Below are 25,057 nucleotides of genomic sequence, written 5' to 3' on the forward strand. Positions count from 1 at the left end.
ATCTGCTTCCTTAAAAACAACTTTTGAGCCTTATGCATCTTGTATGAGGTTTTTCTGACACTTTTCCTCTTTTAGGTTCAGTCAAATATCTGCACAATTTATGTAAATTCAAGTTTCCAAATTACACTTCTGTTAAGTTTGACATTTAAGACTTTTAAAGAAGTAGTTTCACGAGTTTGACTTCCCTTATAATAATGCTAATATCTAAGACAGGTTTGAAACAACTTTCTGAGCTGTGTCTGTCATCTGTAATGTATAATGTTATAAACACCTGGATTTTACGAAACTCATCCCATTTAGGAAATCACTGCCCTCTGTTGGTTGGTTCATATACTGAACTGTGCAGTACTGGGAACACAGTTGATTGGTTTGATATTTATGTGAATAAACAACAGAAAAAGAAAACCCCTTTTTGTGCAAAAGATGTAAAATTACAAGCATTCAGACAATGTCACAGTAAGTGATGGCTTTTTTTCATTTCTCTTCCCCCCAGACTTTCAACATTTCATATAATTAACCTTTTGACACCCATATCTATAACTCTGTTTGCATGTTCTTGGCTGCAGATACATCACGTTGGCCCTGTTCCTCCCTCCTACTACGTGCGGGACCATGTAAAGGTGGACTACGAGCAGTGTATGACCGTCAGCCGAGGTTCCTCCCAACAGATGGACTATGAGATACTCTTCCCCGGCTGTGTTCTCAGGTCAGCTGGATGCAACACATTTTCTTACAGTTGCAGCAATGGTGTGAAAAGATCAATTTGTTTTGGCATAAGGCAGAGTAATATATTCTTTGTTGTGGTAATGTCAGGCCTAGCCCAATTAATTTATTATATAAATGACTGCCTTTAAGTATTTAAACAAACAAACAAACAAACAAACAAACAAACAGTCTTTCAAATATTGTGTGGTATAATTGATTTTAAAATATTTTTCTTTCCTTCTCGGTAGGTGGCAGTTTGCCACTGAGAGCGCAGACATTGGATTTGGGGTGTTTCTGAAGGCTAAAAAGGGCGAATGGAAGAAGGCAGCTCAGATGGAGGAAGTCGTGCCCACTCAGCGCTACAACGCCCACTTAGTGCCCGAGGACGGATCACTGACCTGTGAACGCCCAGGAGTCTGTGAGTAACCTAGTACTTAGCATACACTTGTGCTTAGAAGGCTTTATGATTATGAAGTGTAAACATTAGACCTAATTATAGTAAATATTCTGTTACGTTTGTCTTCCCCAGATGTTCTCAGATTTGACAATACTTATAGCATCTTCCAGGCCAAAAGAGTCAGCTTTGCCGTTGAAGTCCTGCTCCCGGACCATTTACAGTCCCCACAGACCAATGGAGGGTCCAAAAACCACGAGCAAGCTGAGGTCAACAGCCAATCATAACCAAGGAAGATACCAAAATGCGCCACTATGTTGTCAGATCAGTAAAACAAGTGTAGCCGCCACTAGTAAGCACAGCCCGAGAGACTTGATCTGAGTATTTGACACTTTAATTATCTTTAATGATGACATTATTCACATGCTCTCCATTTGGAAACACTTACGAAACAAAAAAAGAGGGACAGATAATATGGCGAAAGGTATGTGGAAGCCCCAATACACATAACTTTGTGCACTTAGTCTTTTTTTTCATGGTTTGGGCTAGGCCTCTTAGTTCCAATCAATAGAAAGCTTAATGCTATAACATTCATAAAGAAATGATTTTCCCAGTTTGGTGTGGAAGAACTTGAACTTAACCCCACCCAAAATCTTTGGGGGATAAACTGGAGCACCAACTTCCGGCCAGACCTCAACACCCAATATCAGTGCTGGACCGGGGTCATCCCTATGTTCCCAGGGTCCACGTTGTAAGAGATTTGTAAGATCTGTCTTCGCAGTTCAAATGGCAAAAGAATGAATGGAGATGGATCCAATCCATTTGGCCACTGTGGAGATATCACTATCTGGAATGAAGTCAAGAAAACTGTGTTCTCAAATTTGAGGGCATAGGTTTCAAGGAGTGTAACACCAGTAGGCTCCACGCTGTAGGTGTGCGATTTCAACATAACTGACCCAGGGAAACATTTAGGTGAACATTTGACCTAGGAAAAAAAGCACTGCTAAGAACAAAGACCCCTTTGAAAGGTCTCCCTAATGTGTCAGGTTAGAGGATATTGAGCTAGGGAACAAAGGACCCTGTGATCAGAGAAACACTCCCATTGGACCTCACTAAAACTCTTGTGGCTAAATGGTAACAAATCCCTGCAGCAGGTTCCATAATTCTGTGGAAAGCCAAAAACCAGAAGAGAGGAGGCTGTTATAGCTTTGGATTAATGCTCATAGTTTTAGACTGAGATATTTAACAATCACCTATGGGTGCAATGTCCACATACTTCTGGACACAGATAGCAAGTAGCAACTTTATGTTAAACTATATACCTCAAGAGTATATCATCGCAACAATTAGGAGTTAGCTCACCAACAAGTTTGAAAACTAAAACATAAAAAAAAGAAGTGAGCTCAGGGTTTCCTCTAGAATTTTTTCTTCCAGCAAATAGACTGTACCATAGGGTGATTTAACGTCACCGCTCATTTTACAATTTCACGGGACCCGCGTGAGTGCGGATTTCATGTCGCGGCTTTCGTCGCTGTTTATCACTTATTGAGTGAAGCTGGAGCTGGAGTGAAGTAGTATTCACCCTGTTTATTTGGTTGCCATGACTTCGCTGTTCCAGTTGCTCTGCTCACCCTAGGGGGAGAGAGAGCAGATGACAGTTCGCTTGAGTTCAGTAGAGCAGATGGCTCTACGACTTTATCGCTTTTCATAAACAGCCGAAGGAACAGTTGTGCGTGGTGTACATAGCAAAAACCCTGTTGTGCGTCTGCCCTATTTCTGTTACCGTGGCGCTGGAAATTTTACTGTGGCTCACCGCCACTATGCTATCAACATAGAGGAAACACTGGAGCTTACAAGACCTCTGTAGTCCACTCCTCAACTCTGCCCAAGGCTAGCGGCTCGAGGTTAACATTAGGCCCTGCTAGCATAACACACCCGAATCCCAAAACCAAACTGTTGGTGGTCGAGATCAGTGTGGGTAATGTAGGCACCAGGTTTTGACAAGGAAGAAGAAAAACTTTCCATCATGAGAATCATGTCCAAGTGAATCAGGTCAGTGCTACCACTGAAATGGCATTATGGAGTGAAATAGGCCACCACTAAAAAAAAAAAGGTAGCACAAGAGAAGAATAGTATTTAATTTTCTATGGACAAAAACAAAGGATAAACATTTTCTTTAGATGTAATGTTATATGGCATAGATATTTGCCACAACAGTACAAGCATTTCAGGTAATTTATATAAGCATAGGTTTGTTGCCATTTTGATACTTGGAAAAAAAAAAAAAAAAAAAAGAAGAAATCTAGAAAATACAGGTCACACACTGAACATTCCTCATAATTACACATGGAAGCTTATGGAATCACTTGTGTGAGTTTCTAAATTAGTTTTGATTCATCTTTTGAAAGCTATGTTTATATTTATTGATCATACCCCCTTGACATTATCAATGAGCTTTCACATTTGTTAGTAACATTCCTTTAAATACGCATTTCTACATTTTTAATTTACTTCAAAAATGAGTTGAATCAATATTTATTTCATAATAGCAAAATATTAAAGTCTATATCAGATATACAATGTACAGTATTAGATCATTTCATGTTAACTTGTTTGCAGTGAATGCAAATGAAAAGGTTACTCTCACCGGACAATAACTGAATGTAGACTGTGGCAAATTGCCAGAATGGATGATTATTCATTATTTTCATATTGATAACAGTACTGTCACAAGTACCAAGTAAAGAAAGTAAGCTTACTGTTATGGCCATGTCTGGACTGTCGAAACTTTCGCTTATGATGAAGATAGCTAGGCTTATACTATAAACCTAAATAATTGTAAGAAATGTAAATAAATGTTTGCTGTACAATTTGCAGAGTATGTTTCTTTTTATTATTTCCTCCATTTGAGAGTTGCAGGTTTGTCATGAAAGTCATAACATTTTACACATCTCTTCCACTCCGAAGTCTCTCCCAGCTCCTGTTGATTCATGATTTCACCAGTTAAATTTTAAAGCCAGTCGTGCTGCCTGTAATATGAACACACGAGGGAGCTCTCTGCCCAGTAGAAACAGCATTTCAAAGCATTTTTTTAGTGAGTTGCAAAGCTTCAAGTAAAAGTATGGCCCAGTACAGCAACACAGGGGTTTCCATTACTGCCAATTAGCTTAGTTTACGAATAACAATGAGGTTGTAAAGATTTTCCTTGTGGATAAAATAAATGAAGAGGCACAAGTAACAACAACAACAGGGGCAGTGCAGCCACAAACTCACATATTAAAGCAAAAATAGTTTTGCACACTGTGTTGAGTGAGTTACATGGTTACATTCATCAATGGGTTGTTGTACTCACCCGTCTGAAGATGTTCTGGGAGTCTTGAGCACCGCGAAGTCCTCCACAATGTGCTTCGGGATTCAACTTTAAACTCAAAGTTTAATATAACCAGTCCACTCGGCCTCTCTGTCCCACTGCGGTAAATGATATGAAGAGTCACCACTTGAAGACCCACCACGAGTATTTTAGCATTTAGCATGTTTAGCTAGCCTGACAAGCCAGACCAAAATCAAGATGTTGGGTCTGGGAACTCACAATTGACAGGGCTCAATCCGAGGGGCGGGATAAACGGTTGTCTTTCAAATTCCCTCTGCACGCTACAACCAGGCAGAGCAACGAAGAAGGTAGCGAAGCTAGTTGGTAGATTAAACTTTTGCCGTATCCGGTCGGCAAAACTCCGAACACATCTTCCTTTTTAAGAATGATCTCTGTGCCGTTCTTTTCTCAAAGAAAAGCTGAACTCCAAGTCTTCCAGATTCAGAAGACCGCTGTTCCCGACAGCCGCAGCCATAAGCCCGCCCACCGACTCTATACACAATGTGATTGGCCTGACCAATATTTGGTTTTTCCAATGGAGAGTGCCTAGACTGACCCTGGCAACAAATAAAATTTGCTGCCGCTAGGTGGTACTGACAGTGCGTCTAGATTTCTAGGCTAATGTTTAGCAACACCAAAGCCGGTCTACGATATGTTAGAAGTTCTTTGGCAACACCCAACGTGCACCTGTTGGTGACGCATCATCGCGGGTGTGTTTGATTTTGGTCACTTTGCTGACCGGGTGGTGCATTAAGCAGTGATTAATTAAGGTTGATTAAGGTCTTGAGAAAATACTGTAAATTACTGTAAGTGAACAGAAAAAGGACAGGAGCCACTGCATTTGATTCATAAATATATGTACAAAATATTGTTACAAGCATATTCAAGATATGTCACATTAGAATGATAACTACTTTACATACATTTGATCAGTCTTTATATTTCACAGTACATACATGAAAAAGATCACAATTCTAGTTGACTTTGTGTACAATAAATACATGCTCTGCTCGTAGGCTTATTTCTTTTTTCTTCTCTTTTTTTTACAAACTTACAGTTAGTTTTAAACAGAGTGCAAGCGTTCAGTTGTCACTCCAGCTGTGGCCATTGTAAAATAACTTGTACCCTTCTGTGGACAAGCATATGTTCACTTTAATAAAGCAGAATCAAAGACAAAACTCTAAACTAGTTTCCGGACTATCTTATCTAAATGATCCAAAACAGATCCTGTTGAGTCTGTAGCCAAAGTGCATCCAATTTGAGCAAACGTGCAGTAAGAATTTGGACATCTACAATGGCCACATCTGTCCGCAAACAACTGCCCCAAAAAATGTGAAGACAGCTAGTTGAACATGGCTCGCTGAACACTTGCGTTCCTTGGCACGTAGTAAACATACAAGAGTGTGGATCAAACCCAGTTACACATTAGTCAATTGAACAACCTGTCTGCATGTTTTTTTTTCTCATCTAGGTCCAAGTTTGTAGTGTGCCTAATGCAAAGACACCAATCAGTTATTTATAAACATATGATTGGTACATTATGTGATTGGGCATGCGTGGCAAGGCTGTGGCATCGGAAAGGGCTTTTGTTCTCATTCGATTTAAAACTGTAAAAATCTTAAAGGTCCATTTCTGGTCCTCCATAAAGGTGTTCACACTATTTAACCACTGGAAACAGGTTGCCAACTTTTAGATTGTTCCCATTCAGAGCAGGTCGACAGTGTTCACAGTCACAGTTAAACACTTGGCAAATCAGAAGAGCTAAATTTAAAACCTCTGACACTGCATTTCTGCTCAGTCCAGAGAAGCTGCACTTTGTCCGGCAGGCCACAGTCCAGAGGTCAGTCAGATACTTTAAACTAGACTATTATACCCATAGTTCTTTGCTTCTGAAATAAAACGTTTTTTTACTTTACAAGTCAGTGTTTCTCATTCATGTTTTAAATCTCTCTGAATCCTACAGAGTACGGTGACTTAGCTAGCCAGCTTTTTTTTAATTTTGTTTTATTTTAAGGCTACACAATTCATAAGTGTGTCATCTTTCTTTATTTTTAAGGTTTTATATTTTCAGTCTGGAACAAATATTACCAGAACTTCATCACTATTGGGCAACACACAACAACAGCATCTTGACACACTTCTTCTTTGTTTTGACTAAACAGAATATGCCTGTCCTACAGTATTTTACTGCAGACACACTGCCATTTTATAACATTCACTTTCTGGATTGACATAGTCTGACTACTTTCTTTTCCTTTTAAAAAGGACCATAAGATGTTTTAATGTCGCTCTTTTTGCTCAAGTTCCATTGGTATACCTGCTTAAATGTTTTATAAAAACTTAAGCTCATGCTAAGTATGACATTGGTTCATTTGAATGCGTTTTTTTTACTCTAATTACCATTTCTTTTGGAAAAACAGTGTGTTGGGATACCAGAGTCAACAGTGGTTCCGATGTCATAAGATATTTGTTAGAGATCAAAAGGCCTCAGAGGCTCAAACAGTACAATAATCTAGGATAACTTCCTCCAACTCACTTTCATCTCATGTCATAGGTATTTATGATCATTAATTTGGTGCCTTGTTCACATCTTTTCATACTGTCAGGTAAACAGAGACTCAAGTACATTCATTCCAGTGAATCTATGTTTGGTAAAAAAAAGATGTGGCTTAGCATCTCTGATGGCCAACAGATTACAGATTCAGTTTGCTACAGATGACCAAAATAGTCCGTCATCAGAATCAGAAGATGTCAATAGTTTTTCTCCAATGAAGTTAAACAATTTTTTACCTCTGAGATGGTGATTTAAATCCATATGTCACTTGATAGCTATGATATGGTGCTGAGTATGTTCTTTTTCAACATTTTTAGAAAGCATCTGCTTTCAAAATGTGCCCATTGAATTAAACAAGTTTCTTTCCTAACTGTGACAAATAGTCAACCTTGCTTGTGTCTACCGTGTCTTTGGAAGGATCTCCTTCACGTCAGAGTCGTTAGTGGTCCGTGTTTACTGAGGATGAAGATGACAGTGCTCGTTAACAACAGACAACGCCACGTAGCCCTGACTCTAAACCCTGACCGTGCTCCATGTCAGTTTCACTTTTTCCAACAAGTCTATGATCTTGAGTCAGTGTCCCTGCTCATCTGCCCTCCTCCACAGGACGAGTTTCAGATTTCAGCTTGATAAACTCCTTGGCCACCTCGTCGGCAGGCCGTTGGGACAGGATGCGCAACACCGTCAAGCCCGTCTCATCGGTCTGAATGCGTGGCCCCAGCGGACACCAGCACACGCAGCTCTTGCGGTCAGCGACGTCACGCAGCTGAACCATGGCCATGCCGACCACCCGGTCCGCCCGGCCGAAACAGTAATCCTTTACTGTCACCTGGAGCTCATAGCAGTCTGGGGATTCTTTACCCAGGACACTACGGAGCAGAAGGGCAAAATCAAAAATCAGCCTCTAATTTCACAAAAACATTTCAGCTGTAAGCGTTTGAGCTCATTTGGAGCTGTAAGAGCTCTGATTTCAAACTCACAACTGGAAAGCCTCGTTGAACTTTGGCGACCAGCTGTTGTTCTTGGATTTTGTGGTGAACTTGCGCTTCTTGTCGGCCAGGAAGGGACCAATCATGGAGACGTCCACGAAAGGCCGGAACATCCCTGATGTCTGCCATTTAATGTCATTCACTGCAATGACTGGATGGAGAGAGAGGTAGAGATTCAGTGTGAATAATGGTGCCGTCGGATGTACAACTAGGTGTGTGTGGCTGCATGTTTGTATATTTATATATACTGATGTTCCTATAAGGTCATGTCACCACCATTTTGTTTGTTTCTTTTGAAAAAACGTTTTCTTGTTGGTGCTAAATATGAGGCTTAGAAAATGTACCTTGAGGTGAGGTTGTCTCGTGACTTTTGTTTTGTTCCTAATATTGTTGCTGTCAGGTATAAATCCCAAGCTTCAGATGTTAGTTTCAGAATGAATGCAGTCATATAAGGTATAAACAGTGTATAGCGGTACAGCGGTATAATGGGCAAAAACATGCAAAACCACTAGTATGGTCCTTTAAAGGCGTAATTCAAGATTTGGTCCTGGATTTTAAAATTTGAATTATGATGAGGTTAGGTTTGGGATTGTATGTAGTTGAGAGCTTTAAGGTTGCAGTTAAAACATCAGGATTAAATTGTAAATGTTTGTGCATTTTGAACTCAAGAGTTTCACCTCTGACAATGACTTTGCGTTCCTTCCCGAGCATCATGTCGATCTGCAGAATGGCCTCTCCGATGGGCTTCTCTATCCCAGAGCCTGCCGAACACAACCATTAACATGATTAACAGCATCTTTAAACCTGACTCTCCGTTTTTTGTTTTATTCATCTTGATCTTATTGCTGCTGCAGTGACCTACTTTCTTACCTTACATTTCAGTTTTCAGGCACACTAAAATGTCCTTTTATCACATTAAAGTGCCCATATTATGAAAAAAACACTTTTTCTGGGATTTGGGGTGTTTTGTGTCTCTGGTGCTTCCACACACATACAAACTTTGAAAAAAATCCATCCATGCTGTTTTGAGTGAGATACGGTTTCTGAACGTGTCCTGCTTTCAGTCTCCTAGTGAGCTGTTCAAAATCGGCCTCGGACTGTGACGTCACAGTCCGAAATGAGCTGGCTAACCACAAACCGTACGCTCGAAGCGTAGTCGTAATGCTAGCGCTAGCCGGCTAACGCTAACGCTAGCATGCTACGTCGTTCTCAATAGCAAAGCACTGCTACAACACACACAAGTTCACCATAATCTACAAAAGAACTACTTACATGTGTGCCCTCATTTAGAAGTCTCCCAGCTAATCCTGCCTTGTAACTGACCAAAGTTGGAGAAACAGGCTTTCTTTCACTGTCTCTAGAGTTAGCTAGCTGACATGCTCTACATCTGAGCTACTGCGCATGTGCGAGTGCAATCAAAGATAGTACAGAAGAAGAAGATGAAAAGAGGTCTCACTCTGTAGCTAAAACAGACACCAGGTGAAAAGAGGATCTGCAGCAGTGAGAGAGAGCTGTGCAGTACAACAACAATATGGTGTTTTTTGAAAATTAAACCATGTAAACCTATTCTGGTAAAACCTTAAAATACAGTTATGAACCTGAAAATGAGCATAATATGGGCGCTTTAAGACACACATATCTTGTACTGTTATAATTATGGTGGACCCAGCCTTACCACTGTAAACTCTGCAACAGGCAATGATAAAGAAATATCTAAGCTAAGAAATATCTAATTTAACCTTGTAAAAAATAAATAAAACTGTGACTCCGTGCCTTGTTAATGAATAGAGTTAAGCAGCGTTTCGGTGACTGGTGTTAACAAAAAAGTACAAAGACTAAAAACGAAGAAAGTTTTAGTGTATTTTCATGAACCTCAAATATTGGGCGTTCCTCCAGTTTTCACTGAGGTATTTTTCTACAAGGAACACTACAAAGAAGCTCCATGGTTCCCTGTGGAACCCGGGAGACCCCTAATTCAGAGTGTGGTGAACTTACCCCTATCAGGTCGAATCTTCTCATTGCCAGTGATTCTGATGCCCATCCCATCATGCACTGAGAGGAGGAAAGAACGCAAAGGTTTAGGGCACTTTTTATACTGAAAAGCCTACAGTATATACTGTACATGCAGTTTGTGTGTGTGTGTGTGATTACCTTGGGAGTGTTGTGTGGTGACAAAGGTCTTGATGAGAGCATCGGTGCTCTGGGAGTAGAGTGAGAGGGCGTAACGCAGTGAAGCCAGTTCAGGACTTTTCTCGACAAACGCCTTCTTCAGCCCATTTCCTCCTGCATGGAAGTATTGCTGAAAGAGAAGAGAGCAAGCATGGTGAAGGTGAGAAATAAATCCTTCAAGGTAGATCTAGATGAATAGAGTACTTTATTAATCCCACAGGAAAATGACACCGTTACAGCAGACAGATCACACATATGAATCACAAAAACAACACCAGGACATTCAAAGAAGATGATAAGAAATAAATAACAAAAACATTAAAAAAAACTAAATCTTAACTGGAAAATTATTAATACTAAAAACAAGGAACACATAAATACACACCATGATGGTGCCTGGTAATATGCTTAACATGGTTAGTGCAAGTCTACTATTGGCTTGTATTTAAATGGCAAGATGCTTAATTGGAATGACATAAAAATAAGTGCAGCGACTCTATATATACACACAGGTATGTACATGTATGTAATATAGAACAATAATGTAATATACAGGAATACATTTTGTAACAGAATAAAATTTGACACTGTATGTTGAATATGTAAACAAAACATTATTATCTTACACATTTGATATGCCAGCTGACATTTTCAGTGTTGTTTCTTGCTTGACATGTTAATGTGCAACCAGTCTCCACCTACCTTGATCGTCTCCAGCCCTGCATCGATAATTATACACTGTTTGGGCGTCAAGGTCTTGGCTTCCCCACCTCCCTGCAGCAACCAGAGTTCACAGACTGACATTAGACAAACTTCCTTCATAAGAGCAACTCACAAAATAAATAAATCTCAACAAAACAGTGCCGCTTGCTTGCTGGTTTGTTCACTTGAATCCAGTAAGATAATAACCTGAATAAGTTTAACAGACCAATGATCCCTCATCTGTAAATCTACACGATTTCAGAGACTTGTACTGTGTGAGCAGCTCCAGAACAGCAGTTTTAATTTACTTACTACGTCCAAATGTTACACACCAGCCTATCTAGTCTTCAAACTGCCTGCTTTGTGCAACATCCTGCATGCTGCGAAAAAAAGCAGCCACCAATGACTATGGCTCATTTTTTCTGCTAGAACGTGTGGTCTCTGTAGCAACTTTTACTTCATCTCATGAATGTTTTGGGGGCAGTTTTTAAGTAGCTGCTTGTTTGTTAGCAGGCTCTAACTCTTGTCCGGCTTCAATTACTAACCACATGGTGATGAATAGTAAACCAAAATCCAGGCTTTCTAATGTATCTTTGGAAAGATACAGTACAAGTCGCCCCTTTCTCTTCGCCCTACATGTGTTACCTTGAGATTCGACAGTCCTTTAGCTGCTGTGAGGAGCTGGGCACCCTGCAGAGAGGAGGAGAGAGAAAGAAGTGGATATACAGGATACAGTATGCTCATGCCTCATTCTCGCAATTCTCAGTACAAAAGACAAAATGCAGTGATTTAACGTGACAACCATATTCACAGAAGAAATCAAACAGGAGAAGACATACTTGCTGCCATCCACCACTAGGTTATGAGGGCTGGTAAGTAACACACATTAACTGAAAAATTTAAAATGCATGTGAAATGAAAAAAATGTGATGATAAATTGTCAATGGATTTAATAAAATTGATGACATTTTATTTGAAACAGTGTTGCTCTGATTATCAGCTGTGCTACTGTCTGCTGTCTACCATTCATCATTCACAACACCCAACTGACATTTATCGTTTACAGCAAGCAATTTTTGCACTTTCATCACTTCAGTTTTTTCAATAACTGTACTTTTTCTCATTTCCACCCTTGAGGCCACTTTCCTTAAATGATACATTTTGTGTAGTGCATGATGAATGTAAGATGGGGAAAATGATTAAACATGGCTCTGTTTTCATGATTCACAACCGTTTTAATCAAATGAGCTTTAAATGAATCAAATCACTTAAAATATAAAACTCAATTTTTCAATTCACATGCATTTTCATCTCAATTTTTACCAATTAATTTTGGTTACTTCCACCCCTCATACTAGGTGGCAGCAGAGCACAGCTGCAGATCTTACTGGAGCTCAGCTATCAGATACTATATAACGGTACACAGCATATATCTGCGGATTTACTACAGTACCTTCCATTCGTTTTAATCAACGTGCAGAGGCTTTGTTGAGATATTTCATTTATCACAGCAAATATTGTGTTCACTGTGATTTCTTTGTCAAAAAAAATAAATAAAATTGTGCATTTTAGAGAAACTTGTTTTCTGCCGACACTAAATTCATGAGCTTTGCCACAGAAGACACAACAACAACAACAACAACAACACACAAACATGAATGTTGAACGTGAATGTGATTGCATGTGAATTCGGTAACTGTGTGTTCTAAACTATTGCTGTTTGACAGTCGATTTTCAGAAATTGCCGCACCAACAACAAGAGTTTTCAAAACAGTGCCTGCCTGCTGCTCCATTACCACAGGACATGAACATAACAGATTTTTTTTTAAGGAAATCCATACAGAACAAAGCCCATAATTGACTAAAATGGCTTGTAATAATAAGTGTAGTCGATTTGTACTGAATGGGCAAAAACATGCTCGTATATTGTCCTTAAATAACTGTGTTTGTTTGTGGGCTTTTCCGTCATTGTCATCTGATGACTCTCATTAGTGTGTAAAGCTGGACTTGTGATGACTGTAAAGACATTTGACAGAAGAAAAGAAATAAGGAATATGGATTACTTATTATACAACTCTTTTTTATTATCTTGTGTTTGTGCCCTTATTCTTCTATCTTTGTGACCTAATGATGACATTTTGTCTGTGAATATCTCTGGTTCTGCTGCATTGATCCTTTTCCCTCTAAAACCATCCATAATAACTCTAATAATGTTATAAGAATGCAATGCAGAATTGATGGAGTACTCTTTGATTAATTAGGTTTCGGTTTTGTTTAGGTTTAGGGTTGGGGTAAGAAGTGCAGTTGTGACGGTTAGAGTTAGGGCTGTACTTACCAGGCTGTCGTTGTTCTGAGGCAGGACGATAGACTTCTCCAAGCTGCTCAGGACGATCTTCCACAGATCCTTCAAAATCCTCTTCAGCACTGTCTTCTCACAGATGTCAGCAAAGATACTGAGGCTGGATCACACACAACATCAAATATGTGAGCTCAAACTTGTTTGGTCCAACAGTCTTTGTTGCAGTGCAAGTCATTGTAGAGGGCAGTTTGCAAGCATTCAGTCGACCAGTTCATTCATAATATATTATTTATTTATACTTAGTGACCTAAGTGCTGTACAAAATAGTGAACATATATATATATACATATATGTACAACAAGATAAATAATTCATCCATTTTGGGTTTATATAACATCTTCACCCACTTCCAATGGGTTGTTTTGACCTGGAGTTAGCTGTATTTTTTATTTATTTATTTGTTTAAATGTATTACCACAATATGGTCATTTTGTGTTAGACCCAACAAGCTCAAGTCTTACCTGTCACACATACGTATTGTTAGGTGCACAAAACAACACATGACATTCAAAACTGCAAACAATAGGTACACATAATATCATTTTAACAAAAAAAACAAATAGGGACATGTACTGTAAGTTTAAAAAGAGCTTGAGAAAATTATAATTATTATATGGGTAAATATTTCAACAGTAATATTAAAAATAACAGTAACACTGGGTCAAAACAACCCCCTGTTTTGTATGGTTTTGTACTCATGAGTAACGTTAACCCCTTGTTGGTGCTATATTAGTCTCGCATTGCCAGACCTTCCTCCACAGCGCTGCGGAGGAGGGTCTGGCTAGTCCACACAGCATTCCGGGATGGGAGAGGTTTGTTGGCATTTCTTTAAAAGAATCACAATCGTCATTGGGTTCCCGGTGCCGCTACAAAATAGCCTCGGGAAGGAACTTGTTTTGGTATGTGTACGTTCAAAAGTTGTTTTAGTCGTGCAACAGAAAACTCAGATTGGACAGATAGTCTAGCTAGCTGTCTGGATTTATCCTGCAGAGATCTGAGGAGCAGTTAACCATAGTCCTCATAAATCCACCAGAGTTTTAAATTCCAACACATAGAAAGTGTAAGGTAACGGACATCCGGCTCAAAAGAAGGACATATGGTGGAAATTAACCCAAATTGAGTCAAATTCGACCCAGTGATCTTTAGTGTGTAGGTAAATAAGGGAAGGCAAAAAAATCATGAACAACAATAATTTACGTTAAAAGTTGGGCACCCTCTTGTGCAGTCGTTTGCCAGCAGCTTACAAAAGGAGCCACTGTGTGTGCCTCATGCTTTCACTTACTTCCCATCCAGGAACTCCATGAGGGGCCTCAGCACGGCGTCAGCATCTGCCTCTGCAGTGTTGTGGTTGGGCGGGCCTTTGATCTGGTAAAGGATCTCAGCCATCTGACGCATGCAGCCGTTAATACGAGTCTGGAAACTGGAGGGAGAAGAGACAGAGGCAAACTTAGATAAGAAAACGTATGCAGGGCTGACAGAGGCTTGTTCCTCAGACATCCATGGAGTAGTGTGTGTGTGTGTGTGTGTGTGTGTGTGTGTGTGTGTGTGTGTGTGTTACCTCTTGGCAAACATGGTGCTGAAGTTATCCAGGAAGGTGCTGAGCTTCACCTGCAGCTCATTGAGGATGTCAGCTGCCTCTACATCCAGCTGCAACACACACATAAATGAACAGGAGGAGAAAAGTGATAACCCGTTAATTTAAAACTTCACCATCAGCTATATAAAGCCATTACTAGATATGCGAAACCTGAAATGTCAACTTGACGCTGTGGTTAAAATGTCCGCTGCATCAAGTTCTTCAGCCAGAAATAGTTCTTAAAAAAATATTTAAATTGTGGTTGAAAAGGAAAATATTGTACAGTACATGGACATAATGTCTAGTGCAGGAATACATTTGGAGTGCGTAGGCAAGATGAGTAAGAGTTTGTAACACCAGATTCATTTCTCATGTCAATGGGTGAGACATTTCGACTACAGTGAGTCAGAGATACTCAAAGTTACTTACAGTATGGGCGTATTTTGTGTGTGATGTGTATACAGATCAGTAAACAGGAAAGAAATGCTGACTAAAATGCAAATGACTAAACAAGAATTCAGCTGAGAAGAGTTTGTAGATATAACGGGAGAAACAGATTTCCGTTCATGCCTTTTCAAACCCATTCAACAGCGTGTGAAAAGAGAAATTAAAAAATATGAAGAGCACACCATTTCCTGAAGCTCAAAATTAACCATGAGAGGCTGAATATGATTTTTTTTTTTTATTTCAAGTCAAACTCATTTGACAGCAGGATGCTGTCACTCCTTCCTCTGTTAACAGACTTTTTTTTTAGTAGAAAGCTAAAGTTGGTCAATAATAAGTCAAACTTGCTGCATATGGCATCACAAACATTTAATAAAAAAGCCTTGCAGCCTGCAGGACAAACTGGCCTTGAGGATTCTGGTACCAGACCTTCAATAAATCAGGGAAATACAGCCTGAAGCTCATTAGTATGCTGGACCTCCAGTATGCACCACATGTTACAAAAGCCAAGTGGCTAGACTATTGTGAGATAAGACATCCCTAAAGTATCTTTGTAGAAAGTATGCCATCTTTAACTGTGCAACTGTGTTATTAGATAGAGGACGTTGGGCAAAGTGCCATAACATATAATTGGACAATTTGGAAAGGGCCAGTGATGAATGGCAGTCTTTGTAGGTTGTTTTGGTGGTAGGGGGGGGGTTTGGTTGTTTGTGAGTTGTCCTTGAGAGATGAATAAAAATACCGGCAATATAATCTAATAATATAAGATCTTTGTACTCGGGATTCAAACCATCCCCTTTATGATCACATGCTCACTGTTATCCAAAATAGCAACTAGTAAGCTACTGTTTTCTCTTTTAGGTGAACTAAATCAGAAGACCAGTATCAATTAAATCTCACTACCGAAGGATGTGTTTAGCCTTTCCAAGCACAAAAACTGGAAGCAGCAAGAAACAACTAGCCTCTGTTAAAAAGAGAAAAAAATAACCTTCCAACATTTTAAAAATTATCGAGAAGGGTCTGCCACAAAACCTAATAACAGCAAATTAAAAATAATTCCACCCCTTTTCACTCAGAATGAGAGGGTAAACACTACTTTAACTGTTTAAAAAAAATGTAATAAAAAAACTATAATTGATATAAAAATTAAAAGAAAGCCAAACACAGAGTGAAATGTGCAAGTACTAACGGGCAAGTGTTTTATAAAGCGAGCAGTTAAAAACATTTTGAAATAATTCACATGATTTTTAGCTTTCCCTCCTATAAAAACACTATATTTGCTAGTTCAACATATACATTACATTATATTATATATAGTATTTCCTACATACTGTAAGACTACCGGGCTAATGACTAAGAAGAACAGCTTTTAAGAACACTAGCGCGCACACGCACACACACACACACACACACACACACACACACACACACACACACACACACACACACACGTGCGCATGCACACTTTTCCCACTAGAATAACAGCCTGAAATTAGAAATGTCCTTTACAGGTAATACATTTTTGTCCGACTCTCTTATCTTTCTCTACCACACAACTGTACCTTCTTTGTGGCAGCTGTGGCTTCAGTCTTCCCGGAAAGACAGAAAGGAAAGAAACAAGAAAAAAGACAGAAAAGTAAAAAGAAAAGTCACACAGTACACACACACTATAACGTCACAGACACAGGATTGTACATTATGGTATGCAGCAGGTAAAAATAGTCTGAGGGTTTATTTTGGGTATCCATATTGCCTGGTGGATTGAGTAATGGTGAGTGGGTGATTTTAATAAAATCTTTATGTTTATTGCCTCTGGTTTATTGGGATCCTACAAGACAAAGGGGAAAATCACCTGTAGAAGTCTGATGTTTCACTGCTACGGTACTCCTGCACACTGACTTCATGCCAAACAGGAATTGTTTGGAAGAAAGTCAACTCATACAATGAATGATCAGATACTTAGCTAATTGAGACAGATATTTACATGTATTATATGGCTGCCCAAAGCTTATTTATGGCCCTATAAGGCTTGTGTACTAGCTCTCACCAATGCACACATTTGAGACAAGCAACTGCAATGCGAGCATCCTTGTTCATACTATATACTTTGCTTGGTACTTTGTGTGTACCTATAAGTATAAAAAGAATATGGAGTAGGCGTCAGATGACAGCAGAATCATCCCTTACTGACTTTGGATACACAGTTGCCATAATGCAAACATGCAAACATGTAATATATCAGCGCTCTAAGATGAATTAACTATCTTCTCACACTGCAAAAATGGTAAAACTTCAATGCAAATAAAAAAAGTAATGCAAATTGAAAATTTTGATATTAGAAATATAAAAATACAATCCCAGATTTTGTTGTAGCTCCACCAAAATCCCCAAATATCCCCAAGGAATTTCCAAAATTTGAGATTGGCTCACATTTTTGTCTACTAATCATTATACGTGCAACAAACATTGTATTCAAACACACTAACTAAATTACGACAAAAAAATGAATTAAAGAATCCAAAGAGAGTTTCCATTTTCATACAGTGCTTGGCTTTGAACAGCTGCTTTGTTTCCTGATGCCTTGGGCTGGCTCAGCTTATACAAGATTGATTTTACTGTTGTACAAAATCTATCTACAGGTGTTTTACATCAGTTTGGCTGTAAGACAGAGGGGTCTATTGTACCACGGCTAATAGGCTAATAGTCTAATAGTCTAAATTCAGGAGTTGCATTTACGAGGTGGACCAGAGGGAAAAACTCTACAGAGGAAAAAGGGAGATGATTGTGACAAACAAACCTTGTTAACTTCCTCCTTTAACTAGTCAGAAAAAAAACAAAATTAAACATTAGACAGGTGTCCTCTACTGTCATGTTTCAACTTTTTCCAATAAGTTCCCTGCATGAAGGGGAATGATAAGCCAACAATTTAATTGCAACAAACTGAGAAACAAAGTGAAATGACTAAGCTCAAAGAACAAAAAAAGCTTCACCCTGGAAAAAGTATAAATTGTATCAAGCAGTGTTGCCTCTGTTTATGGCCAAATCAAGTTTTTTGCTAAGTGGGAATGATTCTTTGAATTGGATTCTGTGAAAAGTCTGAGTCAACATGGACAGCTAGTTGAACTAGAGACAGGTCAGGTCCTTCGCTTTATTGGTGAGTCATACGCATCCCAATACTCACAAATACACACAAATATGGTCAAAACCCCAAAAAATTCCGAGGTGCAGGTTTAAACTTGATTAGTAAATGTGTATAAAGAATATACATTTGTTATAACGTTAAAAAAAAAAGCACTTATTACTGTTGTGCCAACATGTTTTATAGTAGTTATTATAGTTAATAATTATTTATTAATAAAGTTTACATACACACTGCTTATACACGGTAAAAGAGGGTATACCAGGGTCCCCGGATAGCTCAGTTGGTAGAGTGGGCGCCCATATATAGAGGTATACTCCTCGATGCAGCGGACCAGGGTTCGACTCCAATCTGTGGCCCTTTGCTGCATGTCATTGCCCCTCTCTCTTCCCTTTCATTTCTTCAGCTGTCCTGTCAATAAAGGCCTAAAAATGCCCCCAAAAATTTGCTTAAATAAAAGAGGGGTTACCAGTTACAGCATAATGGCATCTCTCTGGTCACTGCAGCACTTTTCAATCATCAAACCATACAAACTTGCCCATCATTAACTTTGAGCCTGAAGTCTCAAGAAAAGACGTTGCAGGTTCAACTACACATTTGCTTTAGTCCAAATCATGCAAAGTGCATGTGTACATGTGGTTTGTTCGGTCCACAACATTATAACATTATATTTGTTTGGCTCACCTATTCACTTGGGTTTTTTGGGCTTTGACAGAGAGGGGGTGAGCCTGGGAGCGAACACTTTCTGTTGACCGCCGCACTAACGCACTTATTTTCGACTCACAAAGTAACTTTACATTTGGTAACTGCAGTACTAGCTGTATTTTACGTGGGGAGGAATAAATCATTGCAATGCAATCTTGAGCGTGTCACAGTGTGTTTATGCATCTCTCAGTGTTTAGTCCCTCACGGCAGCAATTTGTTGGACTGCTTACAGCCGCAACAACAGGAAACACTTTAGAAAGATGCAGTGTGGGACCCAATGTACAAACCCCTACTCGTAGCTACTTGTCTGCACTGATCGATCCCAAGATCTCTAAAGGATGAGGATGGTTATCTGCGTTTTAAGCACCCACCTGTTTAGTCTTTGTTTCCTCCTTGGGGCAAAGAAAGGAAAATATGTTTGAAAAGAAAGCCAACACCATTAATCTCTTTTTCTTACAAACAAACCCTTTCTATTGAATTAGCTTTAAAAAAAAAGGCATATACAGTGAAGTGAATAAATGGGTGCATTCAAAATGACTAAAAAGATCAGATGTTCACAGATTACAGGAGAACAAGAGCAGATCTGAATAGATTCAGAGAAAACAAATAATAGATGAAGCCTGGGAGCAGAAAGAGGAGGTGAAGGAAACAGAGTGACTACAAACCAACCTGCTTCTCTTTGTCTTTCTTTTCAGCCTGCAAGGACACACATTTATGAGTGAGCTATGATTAGAAGCTTAAAGACCCAGTATAAATCCATGTTCACACATTCATTCACACGCTAACATCATAACCAACACACTCTTTTTTGGCTTTATTAGGTTCACCTTTCCTGTTAGCCTTCAGTCTCTCCATACAGTGACTCACATATTAATAAAGTGTATTGTTGCTTACAGGTGAGACCCTCATAGGTCCAACTTTGCTGATTGCCAGGTTTTTTATTGAGCTTGGAGGCTCACACCCCGCTCCGAGAGGTGATAAAAACGTACCTAAAACAACCCTTGATATTTTAAGGGTACAAGGTGTTTTTCGGCCAGCGTTATGCATAAAGTACAGACAAGATTTAGACCTTTAGAAAGTGTCTGTATAAACATTATCAGACAACTTTAAACACGGATCATTAGGGTCATTAACAGGCATGCTGTTAGCTGACTCCCGGGGATTTTAACACACTTTTGCAGTCTATCCTTGCAATGACCAAATCATTTCACTCATGACTTTCTCCTTTCTGCGCTTGAAGGTGTTGAGCTTGGAATAGTAAAATGTATGTTTTTTACTGACGTTTAATTCCAGTTCATAAATACACACATACCTACAAAATGTTGGCTCACATCCTATGCATAGTGCTGGCCATGCAAAAAAAATTCTTAACCAAAGTCTTGTCTCAGTTTTATCCTGTTAAAATGAAGGTACATTCTTTTGGTTAAACCTGCAATAACTGATTTTGTTGGCCACTTGGCGGCAGCTGCAATACATTGTGAACACAACCCTGACACAATCATCGCCTGGATATGGCTAATTGGATGCTACACATCCAGCAGTAATGTTCACCAGCTAGTCCTCGAAATGTCTCTGTCTGCTGTAAAGTTGCGAGCCAGACAGTTACGGTACAGATCCATTTCACCGTGCAACGCTTCTGTCGCGCCGCGCTCCACTTTATTCCTGTGGGTGACGTCAAGCGGTTTTAACACGCCCGCAAAGCATCCCGGGAAGGCGGCACTGCATTTGAAAAAATGCTGCTCGTCAAAAAAGCTGGCCGATGCCCATCTTTATGCAAATTAATCCGTTGAACGTGACGCGACTATCCAATAGAAGTAGATGAAAATCTTTCAAACTGACCTTTGTTGATCTGAAATGAAGACAGATTCAGCAACAATAATATAACAAAAATATGAGATCGTATTCTCAACGAGCCGCCATTATGGTCGTTTTGAAATTCGGGAGTATCCAGACCCACGTGACGCGTTCGTCCAATCAGCTGCCGGTCAAGGGCGTGGAGCATCAACCATGGATGTATTACATCGCGACACCACGCTTCAGTCGTGTTGCCAAAGTGGAACTGTACCGTCAAACAATGAGCTGAAACTCGCTTTAAAGCTTCGTGAAGCTAAGTGGAACTGCAGATTCAGGTGATAATTTCCCCTCAAGATCAGACTTGGCAGACACACACACACACGCACGCGCGCACACACACACACACACACACACACACACACACACACACACACACACACACACACACACACACACACACACACACACACACACACACACACACACACACACACACACACACCCCTCTTATTGCTTAAAAAACATGACTTGCACACAGCTTAGTTGCAAACACACCTTTTCCTTCTTGGACTAGGACGATGTGAAAACAGAAAAGAAAAAGACATATGACATAAATGTTAATAAAGTAAAATAAAATAAAAGAATGTATCATTAAGTATCAGAGGGTACATAAGGCACGTTGGCTGATGGCTCACCTTTTCCTTATCAAGCTTTTGGACAAAGAAAGAAATCAAACAAAGACATTAAAGACAGAAAACAACAAATAGAAGGCATGGGGAACAATAGGTTCATGGTACTGTATGATGACAGGAAAAAAAAGGAAACATGAAACTTGGACACATACTGTATACAAACACAACACTGTCTCAGACGAGAACAGCAGGGGGAATGAAGGATCTAGTCAACCACATGTGAGGATTTCAGTCAGCTCTGAGATGACAGCCGGCAGGAGAGGAGAGGTTAGTTATGGAAAATGTTTGTTGGAGGAACCTATTTTATAGAAAGCAAACCTTCTCCTGCTCCTCCTCACTGTCATCATAGCCTGAGGACTCGTCCTACAGAAGGACAGATGGCAAACAACTTACTGTAGACACAAACGGTTAGATAAGCAACAGAACTCTAGTTTCTTAAGACTATTAAAATTTTAGATGAAATATCTGCTCAGTGATCAATACTAAAGTTGAATTTATATATCAATATTCCAAGGAATGTTTCCAGTGTGTCGTACCCTTTGTTGTCTCCTTGTTTTGAACAGGAGTCACACTGTCGCAGGTTTTCAACAGCTGTGAGAGCTTCGCATTTTCCTTTTATTACCGAAAGTTTAAAATATCTCAAGCTTTTGTTAGCTACTTCAACCAGAGTAACAGCCGGCACCATGTAGCACCCAGCATTTCCCTGAAGCATTTATTTAGTGCTGCTAGCTGAAAAACAAGATGTCTGGGGGAAACATAGCATTTAATGTTACAGCTAGATGCTGATCTGCATCGTGATCAGGCGACTTTCCCCAATAGAGGACTGGAATTTAGGAACAGTAACAGAACCCAGGGACCTACTTGTCTTCCAACATGTGATGTTGCTGTAATAAATAAACTAAATATTCTTCCAATATTTGAAACAAAATCAGTGATCAAAGCTGCACTAGGCATCAGTGCAAAACATGAAATGAAACAAGAATGTATCACCCCTCAAACAACCTAAATTCAAGAGTTGAATATGGTCAGTGATGGGAGAAATTATCTGCCTAAAGGCGTAATTGACAATTTTCTTTCTTTCTGGCCTCATTTTGGTGTCACAGATTGGTTGATAGACATGTGGGCAGGAATTTAGGTTTTAAAATGGTTTCCTCTGACTGCCATTTAGTTTCACCAAGCAGCCTTGTCCAGCTTTTAATAAAATTAAACTCAACTAACAAACAGTGTCTACTCTTCTTCGCGATACTAAATGTGTAGATGAGGCCTGCAGTTTCACATTCTAATAAGATTCAGCTTATTTTTTTAGTAAAAACAGAACATAAACATACACAGGTGAGTCTAGTTCACAAAGAACAGCACAACACACAAAACACAAAGTCCCAGTTGCACAAAGGCAACATCACATCGCTGGGCCTGTCCAACCAACCTTGTTCTCCTTCTCTTTGTTGTCAACCTATAGTAAGGGTAGACAGGACAGGACAGATTGAAAAGGACAGGACAGGACAGCATTAGCAATCGCCTGTTTTCTTACAAGGCTAAAGCAATGCAATGAAAGCAAGAAACAGAAATAGAACAGAAACAGTGCAGGAAACATACATTAACTACCGTGTGGGGCCCTGCTTTTTGTCCTTAGATGGGAGCTGATTCCCCACAACGTGCCTGTGTGAACAGGTTTGTCCTCACAGCACTCATGAACACATAGTTCACCCTTACCTTGACACTTGTGAAGACCTTCTTTGGGATAATGCATTCCCTAGCCTCTAACACCAAACCTTTAACCTAATCTGACTTCAACATTGAGAAAATGTCTTCACTCTCTCCAGAATTGGTCCTACCGAAGCCAGAAGTACAGTACTAGAGCACACATACTATACCAGTAGTTTAGTACCAAAGTAATGACATCCCCTCTTGAAGGGTGTGCCAAGCCATGTTGTAAATCAACCCTTACTTTCATTCAATCATAATCTAACACAAAACTACAAAGCACCCCTGAAGATCAACTTTAAAAAAGCTGAAAGTCGGGGTGCATCAGGGCACATTCAATAAGTATCTCGGGGTTCATCCTTTAATAAACTGCTCCTTTGGGAAGGTCTTTAAGGAATATTACATTACAAACAAACCTCTAACGCCCGACGCATCCCAATTACATTGTTTAACTACCACATGAGGACAGAAATTAAGGAGCAATGCCAAGTTAAAAACATTCATTCATTATGATAATTTCACATACAAAAAGTTATTATAGAGAGGGCTAGCACCCCAGTTTCCCCAGACAACTTTTTATAACCTTTCACACAAATCATACACACATATGTCATACGTAAAATATCCTCTCTTCTGCACAGGCCCCAACGATACTAAAGGAGCAGCACATTTAGCCGACCCATAACAGTATGCATACCTTCACTCTAACACTCAATTTAACATGTGTTAAGATAACTAACTTTATCCATCAACCACCACAGCCGAGACTTTACCACACTTTTTTTCACCCTCTGCTCCAAGTCCGACTTTCCCTTCTCCTCTCTGACGTGCCACAGACCCCCCAAATGCTGACAAATTAAACCATTTCAAGAAAGCCATTAAGTGGCAGCTAAATACAACATTTTATACACTATCAAATTCAATTATCTGGCAGCCCACTGTCTAGTCTATTAAGCACTCACTAGAGGAGGGAGGCTGTGTTAGTGTTAGCGCCCAGCTGTAAATGTGTTAAGAGCTTTGCTAGCATGTGGTTCCCGAGGCTTTATGGACGTCTTAGCATCAGCGATATGGAGAGATTTATCAGCTGTGCTCATGGAGAAGCAGCTGGGGAGTTCAACGTGGTAATAATAGTTCCTTGACAATAAGAAAAAGTCATTTAAAATGTAATTTGAAATGTTTTCCTGTGATCTTGGACACTTAAAGTTTATGATCAGAAGTTTCTTGTAAAGCAGAAAAAGTTTTTAGTGGCTGATTAAATTGCTATAACAACCAGTTCTTGAAAACAAGAACAGCCCTAGACAGTTTTTAAAGGTCTGGAAAAACATATTTCCTAAATCAGTTTCTATCTATTATTGATAGGGTCCACAATTTTCTGACATGTGAGAACCATTTCATACAAAAGTGATCTGAATTTGTGTTTTTATGTTAATTATTTGGATGTTGCACAGGCAACACATCACTACAATCCAGATTTAGAAGGTTTAATGAATGAGAACTGGAGGAGAATCTTAAAATGTGATTCCCTGTGATTATCTGTCTATGAAAAATGGTATGTACATGACAGACACTGCTATTTTTGTTTTGCATTCTGTTGTAAGTTCTTTTGTGAGGTCTGCGTTGTGTATGACATCCCTGAAGGTAAAAGATTGTGACCAAAGGAACCCTGCAAGGGAAAATAAATTAGCCCTATTCCCGCCCTTCATATCTACATGTATTGTTGTGAGGACGTTTTGTAAGGACACAGCCCCAATAAGACTCAAT

At 39.5% G+C, this 25,057-nt stretch overlaps 2 protein-coding genes and 1 long non-coding RNA gene across 12 annotated transcripts in view; 1 reads left to right on the top strand and 2 right to left on the bottom strand.

Annotated features, from left to right (window-relative positions):
* LOC120560720 (SEC14-like protein 2) overlaps window positions 1–3,973 on the top strand; it is a 22,495-nt gene extending 18,522 nt beyond the window's left edge. The window contains exons 10-12 of the mRNA XM_039803505.1: window positions 567–706; window positions 954–1,123; window positions 1,235–3,973. Of these exons, the coding sequence (XP_039659439.1) occupies window positions 567–706; window positions 954–1,123; window positions 1,235–1,386 (462 nt within the window). The 3' untranslated portion in view covers window positions 1,387–3,973. The remainder of the gene's footprint in view (window positions 1–566; window positions 707–953; window positions 1,124–1,234) is intronic.
* LOC120560721 overlaps window positions 1–4,728 on the bottom strand; it is a 16,990-nt gene extending 12,262 nt beyond the window's left edge. Inside the window, exons 1-2 of the long non-coding RNA XR_005639507.1 lie at window positions 4,689–4,728; window positions 4,452–4,567 (exon numbers count right to left, since the gene is read on the bottom strand). This is a non-coding gene — a long non-coding RNA (uncharacterized LOC120560721). The remainder of the gene's footprint in view (window positions 1–4,451; window positions 4,568–4,688) is intronic.
* Window positions 4,729–5,309: 581 nt separating this feature from the next.
* Window positions 5,310–25,057, bottom strand: part of LOC120560704 (protein unc-13 homolog B-like) — a 103,191-nt gene continuing 83,443 nt past the window's right edge. For 2 of the 10 annotated variants that reach the window (XM_039803473.1, XM_039803466.1), the window contains 18 exons: window positions 23,019–23,045; window positions 21,911–21,955; window positions 21,596–21,610; window positions 21,456–21,470; window positions 19,776–19,802; window positions 19,478–19,498; window positions 18,060–18,080; window positions 16,825–16,851; window positions 14,801–14,889; window positions 14,525–14,662; window positions 13,219–13,342; window positions 11,529–11,573; window positions 10,884–10,955; window positions 10,164–10,311; window positions 10,008–10,064; window positions 8,690–8,773; window positions 8,004–8,163; window positions 5,310–7,892 (listed from right to left, as the gene is read on the bottom strand). In XM_039803473.1, coding sequence (XP_039659407.1) covers window positions 7,610–7,892; window positions 8,004–8,163; window positions 8,690–8,773; window positions 10,008–10,064; window positions 10,164–10,311; window positions 10,884–10,955; window positions 11,529–11,573; window positions 13,219–13,342; window positions 14,525–14,662; window positions 14,801–14,889; window positions 16,825–16,851; window positions 18,060–18,080; window positions 19,478–19,498; window positions 19,776–19,802; window positions 21,456–21,470; window positions 21,596–21,610; window positions 21,911–21,955; window positions 23,019–23,045 — 1,398 coding nt within the window. In that variant the 3' untranslated portion in view covers window positions 5,310–7,609. The remainder of the gene's footprint in view (window positions 7,893–8,003; window positions 8,164–8,689; window positions 8,774–10,007; window positions 10,065–10,163; window positions 10,312–10,883; window positions 10,956–11,528; window positions 11,574–13,218; window positions 13,343–14,524; window positions 14,663–14,800; window positions 14,890–16,824; window positions 16,852–18,059; window positions 18,081–19,477; window positions 19,499–19,775; window positions 19,803–21,455; window positions 21,471–21,595; window positions 21,611–21,910; window positions 21,956–23,018; window positions 23,046–25,057) is intronic. The other 8 variants (XM_039803476.1, XM_039803475.1, XM_039803469.1 and 5 more) reach the window with 7 other exon arrangements.

Source organism: Perca fluviatilis, chromosome 6 (genome assembly GCF_010015445.1).
Source record: "Perca fluviatilis chromosome 6, GENO_Pfluv_1.0, whole genome shotgun sequence".
In the NCBI taxonomy this organism is placed as follows: Eukaryota; Metazoa; Chordata; class Actinopteri; order Perciformes; family Percidae; genus Perca; species Perca fluviatilis.